The following is a 21,565-nucleotide window of genomic DNA, read 5'->3' as shown; positions in this document are numbered from 1 at the left end:
TTCCTATTCTTGAAAAACACCTTTAGTGAGGTAAATACCGTGAAATTATAAACAGAATAGGAAAAATTTTTTTTCTGAAAAAGTAATTTTTATATTTTTTTTTTTTTTACTTTTTTATTGAAATTACATATAAATTTTAATAAATTTTATACATTCAATACATTTTTATACATTTAACAAATTTTATACATTTTATACATTTAATAAATTTAGAAGATATTTTTGACCAAAAATATAAAAAAAAAAATAAGAATAAAAAAAATATAAATCCAAAAACTTATTCTTTTATTAATTTAATAAATTTTATACATTTTATAAATTTGAATAAAATTTACAGAAATTTGTTGAAAGACTTCATGTGATGGTAAAAAAAATTCCAGTAACTGTTAGGAAATCTGAAAAGAAAATATTAATTAAAAGAAAATAAATAAAAGATACAAATGTTGATTTATTTGTTTTTCAATTTTTTTAATTCCGTCGATATTTTCATTAAATATTAAATAATTTCGCTTTAGTCAAAACAAGACATTTTTTTTTAATTTTTGAAAAATTTTGTTATAAAATAAAAAAATAAATAAAAAAAGAATAAAATAATAAAAGTAATTTATTATAATTATGTAATTTTATTTTCGAACCGTTTTTTAATAATATTGATGATAGCAATCTATACAAAAAAAAAGTTCATTAAAACAAAGAATTTTATTAAAAATTCAACTTTTAAATTCCAAATTCCAAATTAAAATATTGAAAATAATAAAAATCGAAATTCAAAATTCAAAATTTAAATTCAAATTGAAATTTGAAATTTCATTTAAAATTCAACTTCAAATTAAAAATTGAAATTTCATTAAAAATTCAGCTTCAAATTTAAAATGGAAATTTCATTAAAAATTCAATTTAAAATTGAAAATTCAAACAGAAATTGAAATCGAACACATTGAAAATTGAAATTGAAAATTGAAAATTGAAATTTTATTAAAAATTCAAAATTAAAATTGAAAATTTAAATAGAAATTGAAATTAAAAACAATGAACATTTAAATTGTAAATTTAAATTTCATAAAAAATTCAACTTCAAATTTAATATTGAAATTGAAAATTTAAATTGAAAAGTAAATTTCAAAATTTTATTAAAAATTGAAATTAAAATTGAAATTTGATATTTCATGAAATTTAAATTTAAAATTTAACTACAATTTGAAAATTCAAATAGAAATTAAAATTAAAAACAATGAAATTTAAAAATTAAAATTGAAATTTCATTAGAAATTAAAATTAAAATTAAAAATTTAAATCGAAAATTGAAATTTCATTAAAAATTCAACTTTAAATTTAATATTGAAATTGAAATTGAAAATTGAAAACAATGAAAATTGAATTTGAAAATTAAAATTGAAATTGAAAATTTAACTTTAATTTGAAAATTAAAATTGAAATTGAAAATTTAACTTTAATTTGAAAATTAAAATTGAAATTTAATTCATTTAAACGAATATTTAGGTTCTTAATAAAAATAAATTTAAAAATAAAATCTAAAAACGAAATAAAAATATGAAAATGAAATAAAAATGAAAAAGCAAAATGAAAAAAATTGAAATACAAAATATAGAATAAAATATTAAAACAATAAAATTTAAATATACTTTGTGTAAAAAAAGATATGAATGAACTAAAAAAATTGAATTCCCTCTCACCATCCAAAGATTTTTTCCCAACATGTTTTTTTCCACTGTCCAAAGTATGCCTTGCAACCACCACTGCAGCAGTCACTGTTAGAGTTGCAAGTTTGCCCCACACCTTTGCAGGCAAATGTCGTGCAAAACATGGCAATTAAACAAACGAGAAGAAGTAAAATAGCTTTCGTAGAATACATTTTCAATTTTTCTTTTGTTTCCTTTTTTGTTGGGAAAAAGTGGAAAGTATTTTCTTTACTTTATTATTACACCTGAAGACAAAAAGTAGTGCGCGCCCCTTTATATATGCAATTATTCTATATACACAATGCTTTGTGCATTGATAAGAATATTTCTAAGAAATCAAGTAGTTAACAATAAATCATTCACATCACACTTGATGTGATATCAAATTTTTTATTTCCTGCGGGGAATTTTACAGGTGATTAAAAATTCAAAATCTCATAATGATTTTATTCTTAATCAAATATTTTTTATTGTTTTTCCTAATTTTTTCCGCAATTGTTTATTATATGTGCATTCTTCTCGTATATTATATTTTGACTTTTTCTACTTTTTTCGAGAAATTTTCAAAAAATTCCGACTTTTTCTGATAATTCTTCCAAATATTACAACAAAATAATATTTTCAAACGATTCAATTATTTCTTTAAAAAATTCAATTATTTTCACAAATAATAAAATTTTTGAAAATTTCATTAAAAATGCAAATACATTTTGAAAATTGAAATTGAACATTCAAAATTCAAAATTCAATATCAAATTTAAAATTGAAATTTTTGTAAAAATTGAAATTCAAATTGAAAATTCCAATTAACATTTTAGTATGAATTGAAATCGATATTGAAAATTCAAATCAAAATTGAAATTTCAATATTCAATGAGAATTGAAATTCAAATTGAAAATTCAAATTAAAACTCTAGTAAGAATTGAAATTAAAATTAAAATTAAAATTTCTGTAAGAATTGAAAGTCAAAATGAAAATTAAAATTAAAATTGAAATTTCAGTGAGAATTGAAATTAAAATTTCAGTGAGAATTGAAATTCAAATTAAAAATAGAAAATGAAAATTGAAATTTCATTAAAAATTTAACTTCAAATTGAATAGTAAAATTGAAATTTCAGTAAAAAGTGAAATTCATATTGAAAATTCAAATCAAAATTGAAATTTCAGTGAGAATTGAAATTCATATTGAAAATTCCAATTAAAATTCCAGAAAGAATTAAAATTCAAATTCAAATTAAAATTTATGTAAGAATTCAAAATGAAAATGGAAAATGAAAATGAAAATGAAAATGAAAATGAAAATGAAAATGAAACATGAAAATGAAAATGAAAATGAAAATGAAAATGGATAAATGAAACTGAAAATGAAAATGAAATGAAAATGAAAATGCAAATGAAAATGAAAATGAAAATGAAAATGAAAATGAAAATGAAAATGAAAATGAAAAGGAAATGAAAATGAAAATGAAAATGAAATGAAAATGAAAATGAAAATGGGAAAATGAAAGAAAATGAAAATGAAAATGACAAATTGAAAATGAAAATGAAAATGAAAATGAAAATGAAAATGAAAATGAAAATGAAAATGAAATGAAAATAGAAAATGAAAAAATGAAATGAAATGAAAATGAAAATGAAAATGAAAATGAAAATGAAAATGAAAAAGGAAAATGAAAATGAAAATGAAAATGAAAATGAAAATGAAAATGAAAATAAAAATAAAATGAAAATGAAAATGAAAATGAAAATGAAAATGAAATGAAATGAAAATGAAAATGAAATGAAAATGAAAATGAAAATGAAATGAAATGAAATGAAAATGAAATGAAAATGAAAATGAAAATGAAAATGAAAATGAAAATGAAAATGAAAATGAAAATGAAAATGAAAATGAAAATGAAAATGAAAATGAAAATGAAAATGAAAATGAAAATGAAAATGAAAATGAAAATGAAAATGAAAATTTAAATTTAAGTAAGAATTGAAATTAAAATTTCAGTGAGAATTGAAATTCAAATTCAAAATTGAAATTTCATTAGAAAATTCATCTTCAAAGTGAATAATAAAATTGAAATTTCAGTAAGGAGTGAAATTGATATTGAAAATTCAAGTCAAAATTGAAATTTCAGTAAGATTTGAAATTCATATTGAAAATTCAAATTATAACTCCAGTAAGAATTGAAATTGAAATTGAAATTTCTGTAAGAATTGATAGTTAAAATGAAAATTAAAATGAAAATTGAAATTTCAGTGAGAATTGAAATTCAAATTGAAAATTCAAAATTGAAATTTCATTAAAAATTCATCTTCAAATTGAATAGTAAAATTGAAATTTCAGTAAGAATTCAAATTCATTTTGAAAATAAAAATTAAAATTATTGTAATTTCAAATTAATAATTTTAATTAAAGTTGAAAATTGAAGTTGAAATTGAAAAACTATTATCTTTCAAAAATTATTAAGAATTAAAAAATTTATAAAAATAAAAAAATAATCGATTTAGAAATGAAGTTGAGTTCCAAATTGTAAAAAATAGTTTAATGTTGAAAGTAATTTTTAGAAGTTATTAAATATAAATATTTAATATTTAAAATATCAATTATTATCCACTTTTAATTTTAAAGATTTTTCCCCGTGGAAAAACAATTAAGAATTATTTAAATATTTATTTAACAAAAATCAGTAAAATATTATTATTATAGGTATTATTATTATTATTATTATTATTATTATTATTATTATTATTATTATTAGTAATATTATTATTATCAACAATATTTGCGATAAAAATATTTCTTCTATTCGAATTATTGATTGATTGATAATAAATAAAAAATTCAAAAATCCCCTCAGTTATGCGAACACTTTAGTGATTGAATAATATAAAAATTCATAACAGATAAAAATTTTATTCAGAGAATAAATATAAACAAATAGTTATTTATTTTTATTTATGTACGGGAAATGTAAAAGGCCGAAAGGTCATACATATGAATCCAATAAAATAATAATAATAATTAAATAGTTATTTATTTTTATTATGAAAATTTTATGTATTTTATTAAAATTTTATTTTATTTTATTTTTCTCAATGAATTATTAATTTTAATTTTAATAACATTAATTATTAATTATTATTTATTAATTTGTTAAATAAACATATTAAACGTTGTTTTGCATTTGAATGCAATTTCAACGTCAATTATCGATAATAAGTTGCAATGTGAATTTTTTTTTATATCTTTGAAAAATACTCATCGTTAATTAATTTACATTTATTTGTTCAACTGATTCATTAAGCTTCTTGATCAAATAAATATATCATTGTATGAAACATTGTACACTTTAATATAAAAAAAAATTTAAATAAAAAAAGATAAAATTATTTGAGCAGTCGGATCGAATAGAAATTTAAATTAATTTTTAATTAAAAAAGTTGAAAAAAATAAATAGAAAGAAATTAATGAAATATTTTTTATTTAAAAAAAGTAAAGAAAACAAAAATTAACAAAATAATTATAATAATAAAAATAATAAAAAATAAAGGTAAAGTAAATAAATAATGAATGTAAAAAAATTGGGAAAAATAAATAAAAGAAAATGGATAAATAAGTGAAAGGAAAAAAAATTAATACGAGAAATAAAAAAAATAAAATCAAAGTGACAATGAAAGGTGAAATTTTACATTATCCATTGAAAGAAGGAAAATATTTTGCAGTTGGTTTTCACTCGCTGATAGAAGATGGCAGCACTAAGTAGTTTTTTTTTAAATATTTATTTATTTATTTATTTAAAAATGAAAAATTAAAAGAATTTAAAAAAATATAAATTAAACAAAAAAGAATAAAAATGATTTCTAAAAAAAAAATTTTTTAATATTTTTTGATTTAAAAATTAAAGAAACATTAAGCAACAAAAGAATAAAAAATGAATTGTAAAAAATAAAAATTGAAATTAAAAATTAAAGTTAATTTAAAAATTGAAAGAAAAATTAAAAAAGAAGAAATTGAACTAAAATGAAATAAAAATAATTTTTGAAAATATAAAAAATGTTTATATTTATTTATATTATTTAATATTAAATATATTAAAAACAAATTTTAATTTTTAATTATTGATTATTATTATTTATATAGTAGAATTATAATTTATATTTATTTCTCTCTTCATAATATATCGTTATCATTAAAAAAAGAAGACTTTTTCATGTAAATAATTACTCATTATCGTCACTTTGTAGACATAATTTATTTACAATTTTTTTTTGTACACTAAAATACTTATTATGATAATGAAAATAGTTTGTAGATTATAGCTTAATAAATTATTTTTTCTTGTTTTGCAATCATACAAAAAAATGTCAGTTATTTAAAAACAACTGTTTCTCTAACATTTCAATTCTAAAAAATTTTAGTAAATTTTTTTTTTAATAATTTTCCATTTTTTGTATAATTTAATTTATTTTCATTAAAAATTTTTTTTTTTTTTTTTTTGAAAAATTAACAAATTATTATTACTACTCACAAATTCACAAACAGTCGCTCAAGTTTCATTCATAATTTTATATTTTTATAATAATAATAATAATAATAATAGAGAAGAGAAAGAAAATAAAATTGAAATCGAAGTAAATTTTTTTTTTTGAAATTTACGATTTAAAAATAATTATTTACAAGAAAATGTAAAAAAAATTTGTTATCAAGACTCAACTAGTTTTTTTCACATTAAAAATTGAAATTTAATTTCAAATTGAAATTCAACTTCAATTTGAAAATTAAAATTTCATTCAAAATTGAAATTAAAATTAAAAATTGAAATTTTATTAAAAATTCATCTTCAAATTGAAAATTAAGATTTTATTAAAAATTCAAATTTAAATTGAAAATTGTAATTTAATTAAAAATCCAACATTCAATTAAAAATTTGAAATTTTTATTAAAAATTCAAATTCAATTTGAAACTTGAAATTTCAAAATAATTGAAAACTCAAAATTGAAATTTCATAAAAAATTCAACTTAAAATTCAAAATTGAAATTTCATAAAAAATTCAACTTAAGATTCAAAATTGAAAATTCATAATTGGAAATTTGAAATTAAAATTGAAAATTCATAATTGGAAATTTGAAATTAAAATTGAAAATTCAAAATAAAATTGCAAATAAAATTGAAATTGAAAACTCAATTACAAATAGAAATTGAAAGTGAATTGAAAATTAAAATTGAAAAATGAAATATTTAATGAATTAAGTTATAAATTATAATTATATTCATAGTTAATTAAACTACAAAATATATAATTAAATCCATAATAAAAAATTCATTTACTTCGATTCCTTTTATTTTTAAATATAATTTAATTTTTTTTTGAGTGGAAAAAGGGTATTTTTGAGGGAGGAGGAGTGGGGGGGGGTTTAAATTATTGTTTTTTGGGAGAATCAATATTATCCTCCTCGGGATGCGCCGCGTTCCATTCGAGGGCTTTGAGAATTTCTGGTGGAATTGGCGGCGGTGTTGGTAGATGTGCGCCTTTTGGTTGAAAACCCTCCTCATTTGCAATATATTCCAATTGAATTTTATTTCCCTCAGTGTCAGTGTAGGAAAATTGTCCAACTGCCTCCATTGCCTCATTTTCGGAGCCGGCATTTTTCACGTGCCCCTCCTCCTCGGCTGCAATTCCATTGCCCGCCTCGTAACTCCATTTATAGGAGCCATCTGGATTGGGGCCTTCTTGACTTTGTCTTATTATTGGAATTGGAGTGCTTCCCGATTGCTGTTGGGCCAATGTCACTGCGACGAGAGCCGCAAAAAATAACACCTGTAAAAAAAAAATTTTTTTTTTTAATAAAAAAAAATATTTTCTTAATAAAAAAAAATATTTTTTTAATAAAAAAAATATTTTCTTAATAGGAAAAAAATTTGTTATATTATTTTTATTTATTTACGTTTATTTATTTTTTTTGTTTATTTACGTTTACTATTTTTATTTATTCACATTTTTTATTTTTGTTTATTTACGTTCACTATTTTCATTTATTTATTTACTTTTGGTATTTTTATTTATTTATGTTTACTATTTTTATTTATTCACGTTCACTATTTTTGTTTATTCACGTTTTCTATTTTTATTTATTCATTATTCATATTTTAGTAGAATTTACGTTTTAAATAAAATAGTTCGTTGAGTGAGACTGGGAGACTGAGAGAAGCGGCCCCCACCACGCGGCAGTGACGCCACGCAACGCGCAGGTCCGCGCGCAGTGGTGGGGGGACGCTTCTCCGCGCTACTTGAATACTAACTTTTCTTGAAATAGGTTTTTTGTTAAAAAAAAATAAAAACTTCCCTTTTGTCATTTTCTACAAGTAGAGAAAATTTTTAACTTAATAAAAAAGTAAATAAATAAATTAAAAAATAAAAAATTATTAGATAAATAAACAAAAATAATAAGTAAACAAATGAAAATAAACAAATAAAATTAACAAATAAATTAAGAAAGAAACAAAATTTACGAATAAATAAATTAATAAACAAATTACTAATTGGTAGATAAATAAATTTACTAATAAGCAAATAAATAGATTTACAAATAAGTAGATAATTAATCAAAATAAAAAGTGAATAAATAAATTATTTAAACAATAAACAAATAAATTTATTGATAAATAATGTGATAAAAAATTGTTTAAAGAGTAAATAAATAATTTTTATCAATAGGTAGATAAATAAGAATGTCGAGTAATAAATAAATTAACAACTAAATAAATAAATACACTTACTGCCAAGTAGATTAATAAATAAATTAACAAAAAAAATTTACAAACGAGAAAATACAGAATAATAAATATACACACAATTTATTATTAAATAAAGATGTAAATTAGTAATTAAAAAAAAGAATTATTTAGCTAATAAGTAAATAAATTAACACAGTAATAAATAATTCATCGTTAATTACAGTAATAAGTGAATAAATAAACAAATAAGCAAATAAATTATAAACAAGTAAATAAACAAATAAGCAAATAATAATAAACAAATAAATAAACAAATAAGCAAAAAAATTATAAACAAATAAGCGAAAAAAATTATAAACAAATAAGCAAATAAATTATAAACAAATAAATAAACAAATAAGCAAATAAATTATAAACAAATAAATAAACAAATAAGCAAATAAATTATAAACAAATAAATAAACAAATAAGCAAATAAATTATAAACAAATAAGCAAACAAATTATAAACAAATAAATAAACAAATAAGAAAATAAATTATAAATAAACAAATAAATTATAAACAAATAAGCAAATAAATTATAAACAAATAAATAAACAAATAAGCAAATAAACCTTCAAGAGAGCTGCGCAATGCTCCTTTGTTTCTTGTCAATACTACAAGTACTGTTTTTGCTGACAATTGTTTATATATTAGATTGTTTAAAGAAGCTAATTCTCTCTCTAATAGAATTGATTTTTTTTCACACTCAATTAGAGGTTTTTCGACTCAACTGCGTGTACTACTTTCTGAAACTAATTAAGCGTCAAAATATTTTGTTTATATATATATATTAATTTAATTATGAGTACTTTGTACAAAAGGGCATTTTTTTTCTTTCTAGCCCGTTTACACGTGAAATAAAAAAAAATAAAAAAAAAATAAACAAATAAGCAAACAAATTATAAACAAATAAATAAACAAATAAGAAAATAAATTATAAACAAATAAGCAAACAAATTATAAACAAATAAATAAACAAATAAATTATAAACAAATAAATAAACAAATAAGCAAACAAATTATAAACAAATAAGAAAATAAATTATAAACAAATAAATAAACAAATAAGCAAATAAATTATAAACAAATAAATAAACAAATACGCAAATAAATTATAAACAAATAAATAAATAAGTTATATATAAGATATGTAAACAAAATAAAAAGTAAATAAATAAACAAATTAATAAACAAACAAATAAGAAAAATTTATAAACAAATAAGCTAATAAATTATAAACAAATAAATTATCAAGTAGATAAACAAATAAAACAGCAAATAAGTTCTCCATCAAATATGTAAACAAAATAAAAAGTAAATAAATAAAATAAACGATCAAGTAAATAAATAAAATAACAATTTAACTAATGAGTAAATAATGCTAATAAATAAATAAATAAATTTAGTAAATTATTTAGTAATTACTTGTTTATTGTTATTACAATTTATTATAACGATTAATTTGTTAACAAAAAGAAATGAAAATAAAATGTACTATTTTGCTTCGTAATAGTTTGGGGATTTTTTTTTACAATATTTATCTTTTGGAACAAATTGAATTGAAGAGATGAATAAAGAAAAGTGATTAAAGTCATTGTTGCTTAATTTATAAAGATGTAAAAATACAAATCAATCAATGATTATAATTGCATTATGTAATTCAGTAATTTCCTGGTTGCATAACGCGAAGTAAATTCTTATTTTGAATTATTCTTTTGAAAAATAAAATTTTTTTTTGACTCATTTGACACTTGATCATTTTTCTAATCAAATAATAATTACAATAATAAAAATAATAATAATAATTTTTGTAGAAGTTCTTTTGTAATCTTTATGATTTTCACTTATGATTTTGTTATTGTTTCTTAATTTTCAAAAAAAGTTTCTTTTTTATAATTTTTAAAAAAAGTTCTTTTTTGTAATTTTTAAATACATAGTTTATTTATTTGTTTATTGAATAAAGACGAGCAAAGTGAGTAATAATAACTAACAATAATAATTATTAATAAATAATTCAATTTTTTTTATAATTTTTTAATTATTTAAAAAAAAAATTTAATTGAATTAAGTTTTTAAAAAATTTTTAAATTATTAATTTGTTTTTGTTAATTAATTAATTAATTAATTAATTAATTAATTAATTAATTTGTTTATTTAATATTGATGGGCGAAATAAATAATGGGAGTAAGTATCGTTTAGACACAAAAAAAAAAATGAAATATTTGTTTCTTTCTATTTATATATTAAAAAAAAATATTTGTAAATTATTTTTTTTTCAATTTTTTATTCTCGAATAGAAATTTTCTTAAAAATAAAATAAAATTGAAGAATTTTTTTTTTTTTTTTTAAATAAGCTCTACAAGGTGTAAATGGTAATCAACAATAATTATTACTAATAATAATGAGTAATAATAGATAATTTTATTTTGTTATAAATTTTAAATTATTTACAAATTATTTATTTTATAAAAAAATTGAAATGTTTATTTAACATAGACGAGAAAAATAAATAATAATTTCCTAATTATTTTTAAATAATTTTTCGTCAGAACTTTGATTTTTTTTTTTTTTTTTTTGTAAATAATTTATGAAGATGAGTAATAAAAAAATTTTAATGGAGAAAAAATGAATAAGAAATTTTTGTTGTATTAAATTTTTTTTTTTTTTTGAGTAATTATTTTTGTGATTTTATAGATTGGAAAAAAAGAGTAAGAAGAAGAAGAAGAAAAATAAAAAGGTTAAGATGGGTTCACTGGGTCATGGAATATTTTGCATATTGTAAAGTCGATTGCTTTGTCTTTTGCCATATAGTAACACATATATAGCAATAGTTTAACTGAAATGCGCGAAAGTCACATCTATTCAGCCTCAGTTTGGCCTTTTGTATAAACGCTCCCTCTTTTACTCAAGAGACATTTTCAATATTTTATTGACTATCAAAGACGCAATTCAATTATTTATTATAACTATTTTTTTCCTCTTCTTCTTTTATCCATTTACATAAATAATAAATATTATTTTTTTTTTAATAACACTATTAAATTTGTTGGAGAAAAATATTTTTATTTTTTTCTATTTACATTTTATAGATACAATTAGTTATTATTGGGAATTTTATCGAATTTGTCATCAATTGATTAATATTTTATTTTTTATTTTATTTTTTATTTTATTTTATTTTTTATTTTTTATTTTATTTTTTATTTTATTTTTTATTTTATTTTATTTTATTTTATTTTTTATTTTATTTTTTATTTTATTTTTTATTTTATTTATTCTTTTATTTATTAGGGACAAATTCTGAATCACTGAGTTAATACAACTAGTTTTTTAATTTTTATTTGTTTATTTATAATTAATATTATTTTTTTAAATATAATTCCGTATATTGTTTAAATAAATAAATTGTTATTATTATTTTTATTATTAATATTTTTACTATTTTTTACTACTATTATAATAATTTTTTTATTGGCAATAAGTATATTGTTTAAATAAATATATTATTATTATTTTCATTATTAATATTTTAACTATTTTTACTACTATTTTTACTATTACTATTTTTTTTATTATCAGTCCAAATATTATTTTAAACAAATGAATTATTATTTTTATTTATTATTATTGTTACCTTTACAATTTTTTGTAACAATATTGTTTAAATAAATAAATTATAATTATAATTTTTATTATTATTTCTATTTATTATTATTATTATTATTAATATTGTTATTTTTACTATTTTTTTGTAAATCCGCAAATTATTTAAATAAATAAATGAATTGTCCGCATATTGTTTAAATAAATAAATTATAATTTTTATTATTATTTTTATTTAGTATTATTATTATTGTTATTTTTACTATTTTTTTTTGTAAATCCGTATTTTATTTAAATAAACAAATAAATTGTTATTATTATTAATTTTGATTGCATTAATTTTGTCCGAATATTCTTTCAATAAATAAATTATAATTATTTTTAATTTTTTATTATTAATATTTTTGTTATTTTTTACAACCATTGTAATAATTTTTTTTTATTGTCACCTCGAACATTGTTTAAATAAAAAAATAAATTATTATTTTAATTGCAAGTCCGTATATTGTTTAAATAAATAATTATTTTTGTTTTTTACTATTATTTATTGTTATTTTTACTCTTTTTTGTAAAATAAATAAATTAAATAAATTTTTGTTTAAATAATAAAAATAAATAATAATAATTATTATTTTTACTATTAATTTTATTACTATTGTTAATCAATTTCAAAATTTAAATTTAAATAAATAATTTTACAAAAATTTTTTTTTTTAACTAAAATGGAAATATTGAAAATTCGAAGAAGTTGATAATTATTTCTTTTCTTTTATGACCACAAGACATGTAGATATGAAAAGAATGATGTAATTCATCAAGATTGAACCCCATGATGACCCTTTAATTTATCACCTGTCTTTCTCTATTGCAATAGATTTTTCATTCTAGCGAAAAATTTTGTAATTAACCTTTTTATGACGATTATTCACACTAAAAATATTTTTTTTTGTTCACTTTGTCGTCCTTGCTTTATGGAGACTTTTCCTTTTTTTTTGTTTTGTAATAATTTTTTTTTATTTCAAGTAAATAAAAATTGTTTTTTTTTATTTTACGTTTTTCTTTTTTTATTTAAACATTTTTTTGATAATTTCGTCTGTTTTATTTTAATATTTATTTCAACAATAATAATATTCCATATTTTTTTTATTCATTTTCTTATTTATTTATTTATTATTAACATTTTGGTTTTGTAATAATTTTTTTTGTTTCAAATAAAGAAAATTTTTTTTATTTTACTTTTTTTTTAATTTAAAATTTTTTTGATGATTTTGTCTGTTTTATTTCAATATTAATTTCAATAATAATATTCAATATTTATTTATTTTTTTGTATTTGTTTTTTTATTTTTAATTTTATTTTTATTTGTTTTTTATTTTTAATTTTATTTTTTTTTATTTAGTTTTTTATTTATTTATTAATATTAAAAAAAATTTTTTGATTAGTAAATTTTTACTCAAAAATAGTAATTTTTACTAAATTATTTAGTTTTATATTTTTTCGTTTTATTTATTATTTTTACTAATAAATAAAAATGTCTACTAATTATTTAGTCAAATTTACCAATTAAAAAGCAAAAAATCAGTCACTAATTCAAATTAGTAAATTTTTTGACTAATTAAAATTTTTTAGTTTATTTTTAATTAGTAGAAATTATTGTTTATTATTAAAATATTAATTAGTAATTTCTACTAATTTATTAGTAAAATAGGAATTTCTACAATTTTTTTTAGTAATATTTACTAATTTTAATACAAAAAGTCAGTGACGAATTAAAATTAGTAAAATTTTTTACTAATTCAAATTTAGAGAGAATAATACAATAATTAATTATAATTAAAAATTATAATTTGAAACTATAATTAAATTAAAAATTATAATAATTAATTTTAATTAATAATTAATTAAAATTAATAATTACAATAACGAATTATAATTTATATTTATAATTACAGTTTCGTTTCCATAATTAAAAAAATAAAAATTCACTTTTTCTACTCGAAGAAAAATATTTTCTAAATTCTCGAACAATTTTCACTTTCAGAAAAAAAAAATTAAACAAACAAAAAAGCAAATTAAAAAAAATTTGTCTTCCTTCAAATTCACGAAATTCACACTTGATCACTAAATAATGAAATTTAATAGAGATCGGTGATAATCCAGTGGGGTTGATGCTGAGAATCGTTCTTCACTATGAACTGGACTTACCAATCGTTTCATGGCGATTTCTCTCACACGAGTAGAAAAATAATTTAACTAAGTAGAGCTTTTTTTAATTTTTTTTTTTCAATTTTCTTTTTAATCCAAATTGTTGGAAGGAAACTCTTCACTGAACTGACTCGTGAAGCACTGCGAACCTTCCGCTTTATATATCCTCATTCACGGATCTTCGGTACATAAAGTAAGTAGTAAGGTAATACCATACCTTATTTAGACCCCCCACCCCTCTGAGAGATGCTGTGCGGATGGACCCAGGCAGAAGCACTCTGCATCAGTCCCTATACTCGTCAATATACAAATATCCTTCACGAGTATTGTCCTCTGCAGCTGGCTGGAAAAATAAGAAACTATCTTATTTATTTCAATCGATTTTACCTGATTCGACTCGAATTTTTTGATTTTTATTCGATTAAATTCGAATGAATTCGAATTTAATAGAATTTATTCCAATTTAATAGAATTTATTCCAATTTAATCGAATTCATTCTAATTCAATCGAATTTATTCGATTCTGATTGATTCTATTCGTTTTTATTCGATTTAATTCGATTATACTCGATTCTACTCGAATTTTTTGGTTTTTATTCGATTTAATTCGAATTAATTCGAATTTAATAAAATTTATTAGAACTTAATAGAATTAAAATAGAATACATTTAAGTTTAATAGAATTCTTTCGAATTTAATCAAATTCATTCGAATTTTATAGAATTTATTCCAATTTTTTCGAATTCATTCGAATTTAATCGAATTTATTCGATTCTATTCTATTCTAATCGACTTTATTTGAAAATGTCTTATTTATTTCAATCGATTTTACTCGATTCTACTCGAATTTAATCGAATTCACTAGAATTTAATAGAATTCATTTAAATTTAATAGAATTCTTTCGAATTTAATCAAATTCATTCGAATTTAATCGAATTTATTCCAATTTAATCGAATTCATTCGAATTTAATCAAATTTACTCAATTATAAATTAAATTCGATTAAATTTGAAAAATTCGAATTTAATAGAAAATTTTCTAATTTAATCGAATTCATTCGAATTTATTCCAATTTAATCAAATTTATTCGAATTTATTAAAATTCATTCGAATTTAATCGAATTTATTCCAATTTAATCGAATTCATTCGAATTTAATCGAATTTACTCAATTAAATTAAATTCGATTAAATTTGAAAAATTCGAATTTAATAGAAAATTTTCTAATTTAATCGAATTCATTCGAATTTATTCCAATTTAATCAAATTCATTCGAATTTAATTAAGTTCATTCGAATTTATTAAAATTCATTCGAATTTAATCGAATTTATTGGATTCTGATTGATTCTATTCGTGTTTATTCGATTTAACTCGAATTTTTTGGTTTTTATTTAATTCAACTTGATTTATCTGAATCAATTTTATTTAATTCTACACGAATTTCTTGTTTTTACTTCGATTCAAATAAATTTTATTGGTTTTTATTCGATTCAATTCTTTTAATCTTAATCGATTTTCTTCAATTCTACTCGATTTTTTTGGTTTCTATTCGATTTTAATTGATTTTATTCGATCTTATTTAATGCTACTCGATTTTATTTGATTTCATTCTATTTTGATGGATTTTATTTGATTTCAGTCGATTTTCATCTATTCTATTCAGTTGTACTCGAATCTTTTCTGTTTTATTTAGTTTTATTTGGTTCAATTTAATTCCATTCAATTCCATTTGTTTCTATTCGATTTTTTCGAATCTAATCGATTTTATTAGTTTTTATTCGATTCTATTCAATTATTATTATTTTTTATACGATTTTATTCGATTGTATTCAATTTTATTTGTTTTTGGTCATTTTTATTCAATTCCATTCTGTTCATTAAATCGATTTTACTCCATTTCATTCGAATTTTTTTGCTTTTTATTAGATTTTAGTCGATTTAATTAGTTTTTTATTCGATTCTACTCGAGTTAATACGTTTTTATTCGGTTTAACTCGATTTTATTCGATTCTAGTGAATTTATTCGATTCAATCCTGTTTATCTGACTTAATTTTCTTCAATTCTATTCAAACTTTTAGGTTTTTATTCGATTTTATTAGATTCAAATTTATTTTATTCGTTTCTATTTGATTCTAACTCGATTTTATTCGATTTTATTTGATTTCATTCTATTTTGATGGATTTTATTTGATTCTAATCGATTTTACTCTAATCAATTCAGTTTTATTCGAATCTATTTTGTTTTATTTAGTTTTATTTGGTTTATTTAATTCGATTCTATTTGATTTTATTCGATTTTTTTAAAAATCAAAACGATTTTATTAGTTTTTATTCGATTCTGTTTAATTTTATTCTTTTTTATTCGATTCTACTCGATTTTATTCGGTTATATTTAATTTTAATTCATTTCGGTCGATTTTATTCGATTCTATCCTGTTTATTTAATCGATTTCACTCGATTCTACTCAAACCAATTAAATTTTACTCAATTTTATTCGAATTCGATTTTTTTCGATTCTACTCGAATTTATTTAATTTTATTCGTATTCACTCTATTCTACTCAGGTTTATTCAAATCTATTGTGTTTTATTCTATTGTATTTGGTTCATTTAATTTTATTCGATTTTAATTGATTTTATAGTTTTTCGTTTTGATTTTGAGTTCTATTCGGTTTCATTAGTTTCTAATTGATTTTATTTGATTTTATCTTGTTTAATTTATTTGATTCTGCTAAAATGTATTCGCTTTTGTCCAAATAAATTCGATTTTATTTGATTTCATTCCATTTTATTCGAATCTACTCGATTTTATTTAATTCTATTCTATTTTACTCTATTCTATTCGGTTTTATTTCAATGTGGTTCATTTATTTCTATTTTATTCTATTTAACTTTATTGGATTCTATTTGTTTCTGCTCGATTCAATTAGATTCTATTTAATGCTATTAAATTCTATTTGATTTAATTCGACTTTTCTTTTCGATTCAATTTGACTCTATTTTGATTTTATTTGTTTCTATTTGATTCAATTCAGTTTTATTAAATTCTATTCGATTCAATTCGACTTTATTCTATTCAATTCGTTTCTATTCAATTTAATTCGACTTTTTTCAATTAAATTCGTTTCTATTCGATTCAATTCACTTTATTCGATTCAATTCGTTTCTATTCATTTTTATTCGACTTTATTCGATTTAATTCGTTTCTTTTCGATTCAATTCGACTTTCTTCGATTCAATTCGTTTCTATTCGATTCAATTCGACTTTGTTCGATTTAATTCGTTTCTTTTCGATTCAATTCGACTTTCTTCGATTTAATTCGTTTCTATTCGATTCAATTCGACTTTGTTCGATTTAATTCGTTTCTTTTCGATTCAATTCGACTTTCTTCGATTTAATTCGTTTCTATTCGATTCAATTCAACTTTATTCGATTTAATTCGTTTCTATTCGATTCAATTCGACTTTATTCGATTCAATTCGACTTTTCTTCAATTCTAATTGATTGAAAAACAACATATTTAGAGATTTAAAAATAACTCGAATAATTTCACAATTATTAATATAATATAAAAATAGAAATAAGAAGAAGAAGAAGAAAAAAAAAGTCCGACTTAAATTGAACGTGTATAATTTCTGAGTTAGGGAGACGCAAGGTAAAGTATTGCGTCACCCCCAACTATGATGAACGTAATGACCGATGATGATGACGATTCTCATTGGATGTTTTCCGCGTGTGGCACTTTTGATATTATATTCTATTCCATCTTAAGTCAAGGCTTAAAACCAGTATCTATGGTAAATATTTATTATCGAAATCCTTCTCTCTTAGATCTTTCAAAATTAATCATATTTTATTTTTTTTTCTTCTTTTCAAATATATTATAAATTAATAAAGTTGTATTCTTTTTTTATTCTCTCTTTACTACATTTATTGTCATGGAGAATAATAATGCAGTATGTATAATATTTTTCTCTAATAAAGGTAAATAAAGTGTCATCTATAATAGAATATTTAAAAAAAAAAAAAAAAAAAATTCCGTTATGACTTGAAAACCTGTTTTTTTTAACGACTTTCTTTATCATTATTTTACTGATTTTTCATTGCCGCGTTACAATATTGCATTTCTTTTTTTTTACTATTTTATTAATTTATTATTATTATGGATTCATCATTAACAATCGAGGGAGAAACAGAAAGAATATTTTTTAATAATAAATTTTACTATTCTGTATTTATTTCTTTTTTTTTAATTTTTTTATTTAAAAAAAAAAATTTTTTTTTAAATTTTTTTATTTAGTAAATATACAAGCTTACAAAAAAATGCCCTTTAGTACAAATATTCATGTAAATTCGGCTAAAATTCTTCTTTTTCCAAATTTACTAAATTTTGTTAATAATTAAAAAAAAAGAGGAGGGGTAGGTTACTTTTTAATTAATTTGTTTTTACGAATTTAAGAATTAATATTCTCTTGAACTTTGTGGTTAATGTTTCATTTTAATTATACACTTTGTCTAATGATTTAAATGTTAGGACAAACATTTATAACCGCAAATACATAGGTATTAGATGTAAATATAGATTTTTTTTTAAATTCTAATCAAAACTTGATTTGCTACTGAATTTAAATAAATTAATAAATAAATATACGTAGAATCAATAATCGAGTAGAATAAAAAATAATAGTGTATCGAAAAGAAACAGAGAAGAACATAATTAAATTATATAAAAATAAATTTAAAAAAAAATAAAAATCGAATTGAATTGAACAAAAACGAATTAACTCTTTGCCGTACATAAGTTTTCCCCACCTTAGAAACAAGCAGTTTGACAGTTGAATCACGTGGACAATATCAGGGCCGGATGTTAGTTTGATTTTGAGGTTATGTTTACATAGGATATTTATGTTTGATAAAAGTCTTTAACAATCAAATTTACCATTTTTAAATTGTAATAAATTGCAAATATACATTTGCACTTTACACAAAAAATCGTATTTTTAGTGATCAATTAGTATAATTAAATATAATTTATTGTAAAATATAAATGGGTTCCAATTTTAAGAAGGTACGATCCTGTAAGTTTAGACACTTACATACTCACACATAACTAACTTATCAACACAAGCATAAACGCCTCTTCTCATTGGCTGTTCCCCCAAAAAGGACTCTAGACGACATTTCGTAACATATCAACGGCAAAGAGTTAAATCGAAAAAAAGTCAAATGAAATCGTATAGAAACGAGAGAAATAAAATAGATTCAAAATTGAATAAAATAGAATCGAATTGAATTAAATAGAAACAAATAGAATTGAATGGAGTTAAATTCAATTGTAAAAATTGACAAATAGAATCAAAAGGAAACGAATACAATCGTATAGAAATTAATAAGAACGAAGACAATTTCGATTCAAATAATTTTACACTCGGTTTTACATTGAATTAAATAGAATCGAATTAAAAAAAATAGAATTGAATAGAATTAAATTGAGTTGAATTGAATGGAATTGAATAAAATCGAAAAAAACTGAATTGAATCGAATAGAATTGAATAAAATCGAAAATAATTGAAACAAACGAAATAGAATTGAATAGAATTGAATAGAATTGAATTTAAACAAAAAGAATTGAATAGAATTTTATAGAATTGAATAGAATTGAATAGAATTGAATTTAAACGAAAAGAATTAAATAAAATTGAATAGAATTTTATAGAATTGAGTAGAATTTTATAGAATTAAATAGAATTGAATATAATTGAAGAGAATTGAATTTAAACGAAAAGAATTGAATAGAATTGAAGAGAATTGAATAGAATTGAATAGAATTGAATAGAATTGAATAGAATTGAATAGAATTGAATAGAATTGAATAGAATTGAATAGAATCGAATAGAATTGAATTCGACTAAAATCGTAAAAAATCGAATTTATTTGAATAAAATCTATAATAAAATTGAATTAATTGGAATGAAATTTAATAAAATCGAATTAATTGGAGTCAAATGGAGTACAATGAAAAACAAAAAGTCCCACTGGGAGCAATTTTCTTGTTATTTTTTTTATTTAATTAAAAATAATGACAAACGATGTTTTAAGTGTGAAGTGTGTATGGCAGTTGCAGTTAATTTTGTTGTTATTACACGAAGAAAATTTAACTTCATTTAATAGCCTAACGAGTCAGGATTTTTATAAATTCTTGTTTTTTTCCTCTCAATGTATGTAATTGTTCATTCATCTTTGTGAATTTGCATCTTTGATTGTAATCACTAAATTATCTGATATTATTTAATCGCCACAGAAAATGATAATCAAGATTAAAAACAACACTTCAGTCTATCATTCAAAAAGACAAAAATAATTTAATACACAAATTATACTTTTCTTATATTCTATTCAGTTTTTTTAATTCTATTTGGTTTTAATCCGATTCTATTCTATTCTATTCGGTTTAATACAATTCAATTTGATCTTTTTCAATTCAATTCGGTTTTATTCTATTTAATTCGGTTTTTTTTATTCCAAGTCAGTTTGCTTCTCATTCAACTCCTTTCTTTAATTCTATTTAGTGTAATTAGATTTAATTCAATTCTATTTCGTTTGTTTCAATCCTTTTCGATTCTATTCGATTTTTTTTCATTTTATTAAATTCAATTCTATTCGATTCAATTCGGTTTTATTCGATACAATCCTATTTTTTTCAATTCTAGTCAATTCTATTCAATTCTATTTAATTCTATTCAATTCTATTCAGTTTTTCGATTTTATTCAATTCTATTCGATTTAATACGGTTTTATTCTATTCAATTCTATTTTATTCGGTTTAATTTAATTCAATTTGTTTTTCTTCAATTCTTTTCAATTGTTTTATTCCCTATTCAATTCAATTCTATTTAATTCTATTTAATTCTATTCAATTCTATTCAATTCTATTCAATTCTATTCAATTCTATTCAATTCTATTCAATTCTATTCAATTCTATTCAATTCTATTCAATTCTATTCAATTCTATTCAATTCTATTCAATTCTATTCAATTCTATTCAATTCTATTCAATTCTATTCAATTCTATTCAATTGTATTCAATTCTATTCAATTCTATCCAATTCTATTCAATTTTTGCCAAATTAGATTTAATTCTATTTGGTTTTTTTTCTCAACTTAATTGAATTGAAAATTTAATTTAAATTTCCAAGTATGAAAAATTATTATTGTAAGAAAAATTTCAATGAAATTATAAGCATTTAAAGTATATTTACATGTGATTTTATTTTA

General features: G+C 19.3%; 1 protein-coding gene and 1 long non-coding RNA gene across 2 annotated transcripts; both read right to left on the bottom strand.

Annotated features, from left to right (window-relative positions):
• Window positions 1-264: 264 nt before the first annotated feature.
• On the bottom strand, window positions 265-2,128 carry LOC122504977. Its single transcript, XR_006301876.1, has 2 exons — window positions 1,695-2,128; window positions 265-395 (listed from the first exon to the last, which is right to left on the bottom strand). It is a non-coding gene; the product is annotated as an uncharacterized LOC122504977 (long non-coding RNA).
• A 4,907-nt stretch (window positions 2,129-7,035) lies between these two features.
• Window positions 7,036-14,444, bottom strand: LOC122504976 (endocuticle structural glycoprotein SgAbd-8-like). The gene is made up of 2 exons (XM_043616367.1): window positions 14,286-14,444; window positions 7,036-7,516 (listed from the first exon to the last, which is right to left on the bottom strand). The coding sequence occupies exons 1-2, from the start codon at window positions 14,295-14,297 to the stop codon at window positions 7,118-7,120; spliced, it is 411 nt and encodes a 136-aa protein (XP_043472302.1). The 5' UTR covers window positions 14,298-14,444; the 3' UTR covers window positions 7,036-7,117.
• Between the last annotated feature and the right edge of the window lie 7,121 nt (window positions 14,445-21,565).

Source organism: Leptopilina heterotoma, unplaced genomic scaffold (genome assembly GCF_015476425.1).
Source record: "Leptopilina heterotoma isolate Lh14 unplaced genomic scaffold, ASM1547642v1 Lhet_325, whole genome shotgun sequence".
Taxonomy (NCBI): domain Eukaryota; kingdom Metazoa; phylum Arthropoda; class Insecta; order Hymenoptera; family Figitidae; genus Leptopilina; species Leptopilina heterotoma.
This window is presented reverse-complemented; position numbering and strand designations above follow the sequence as displayed.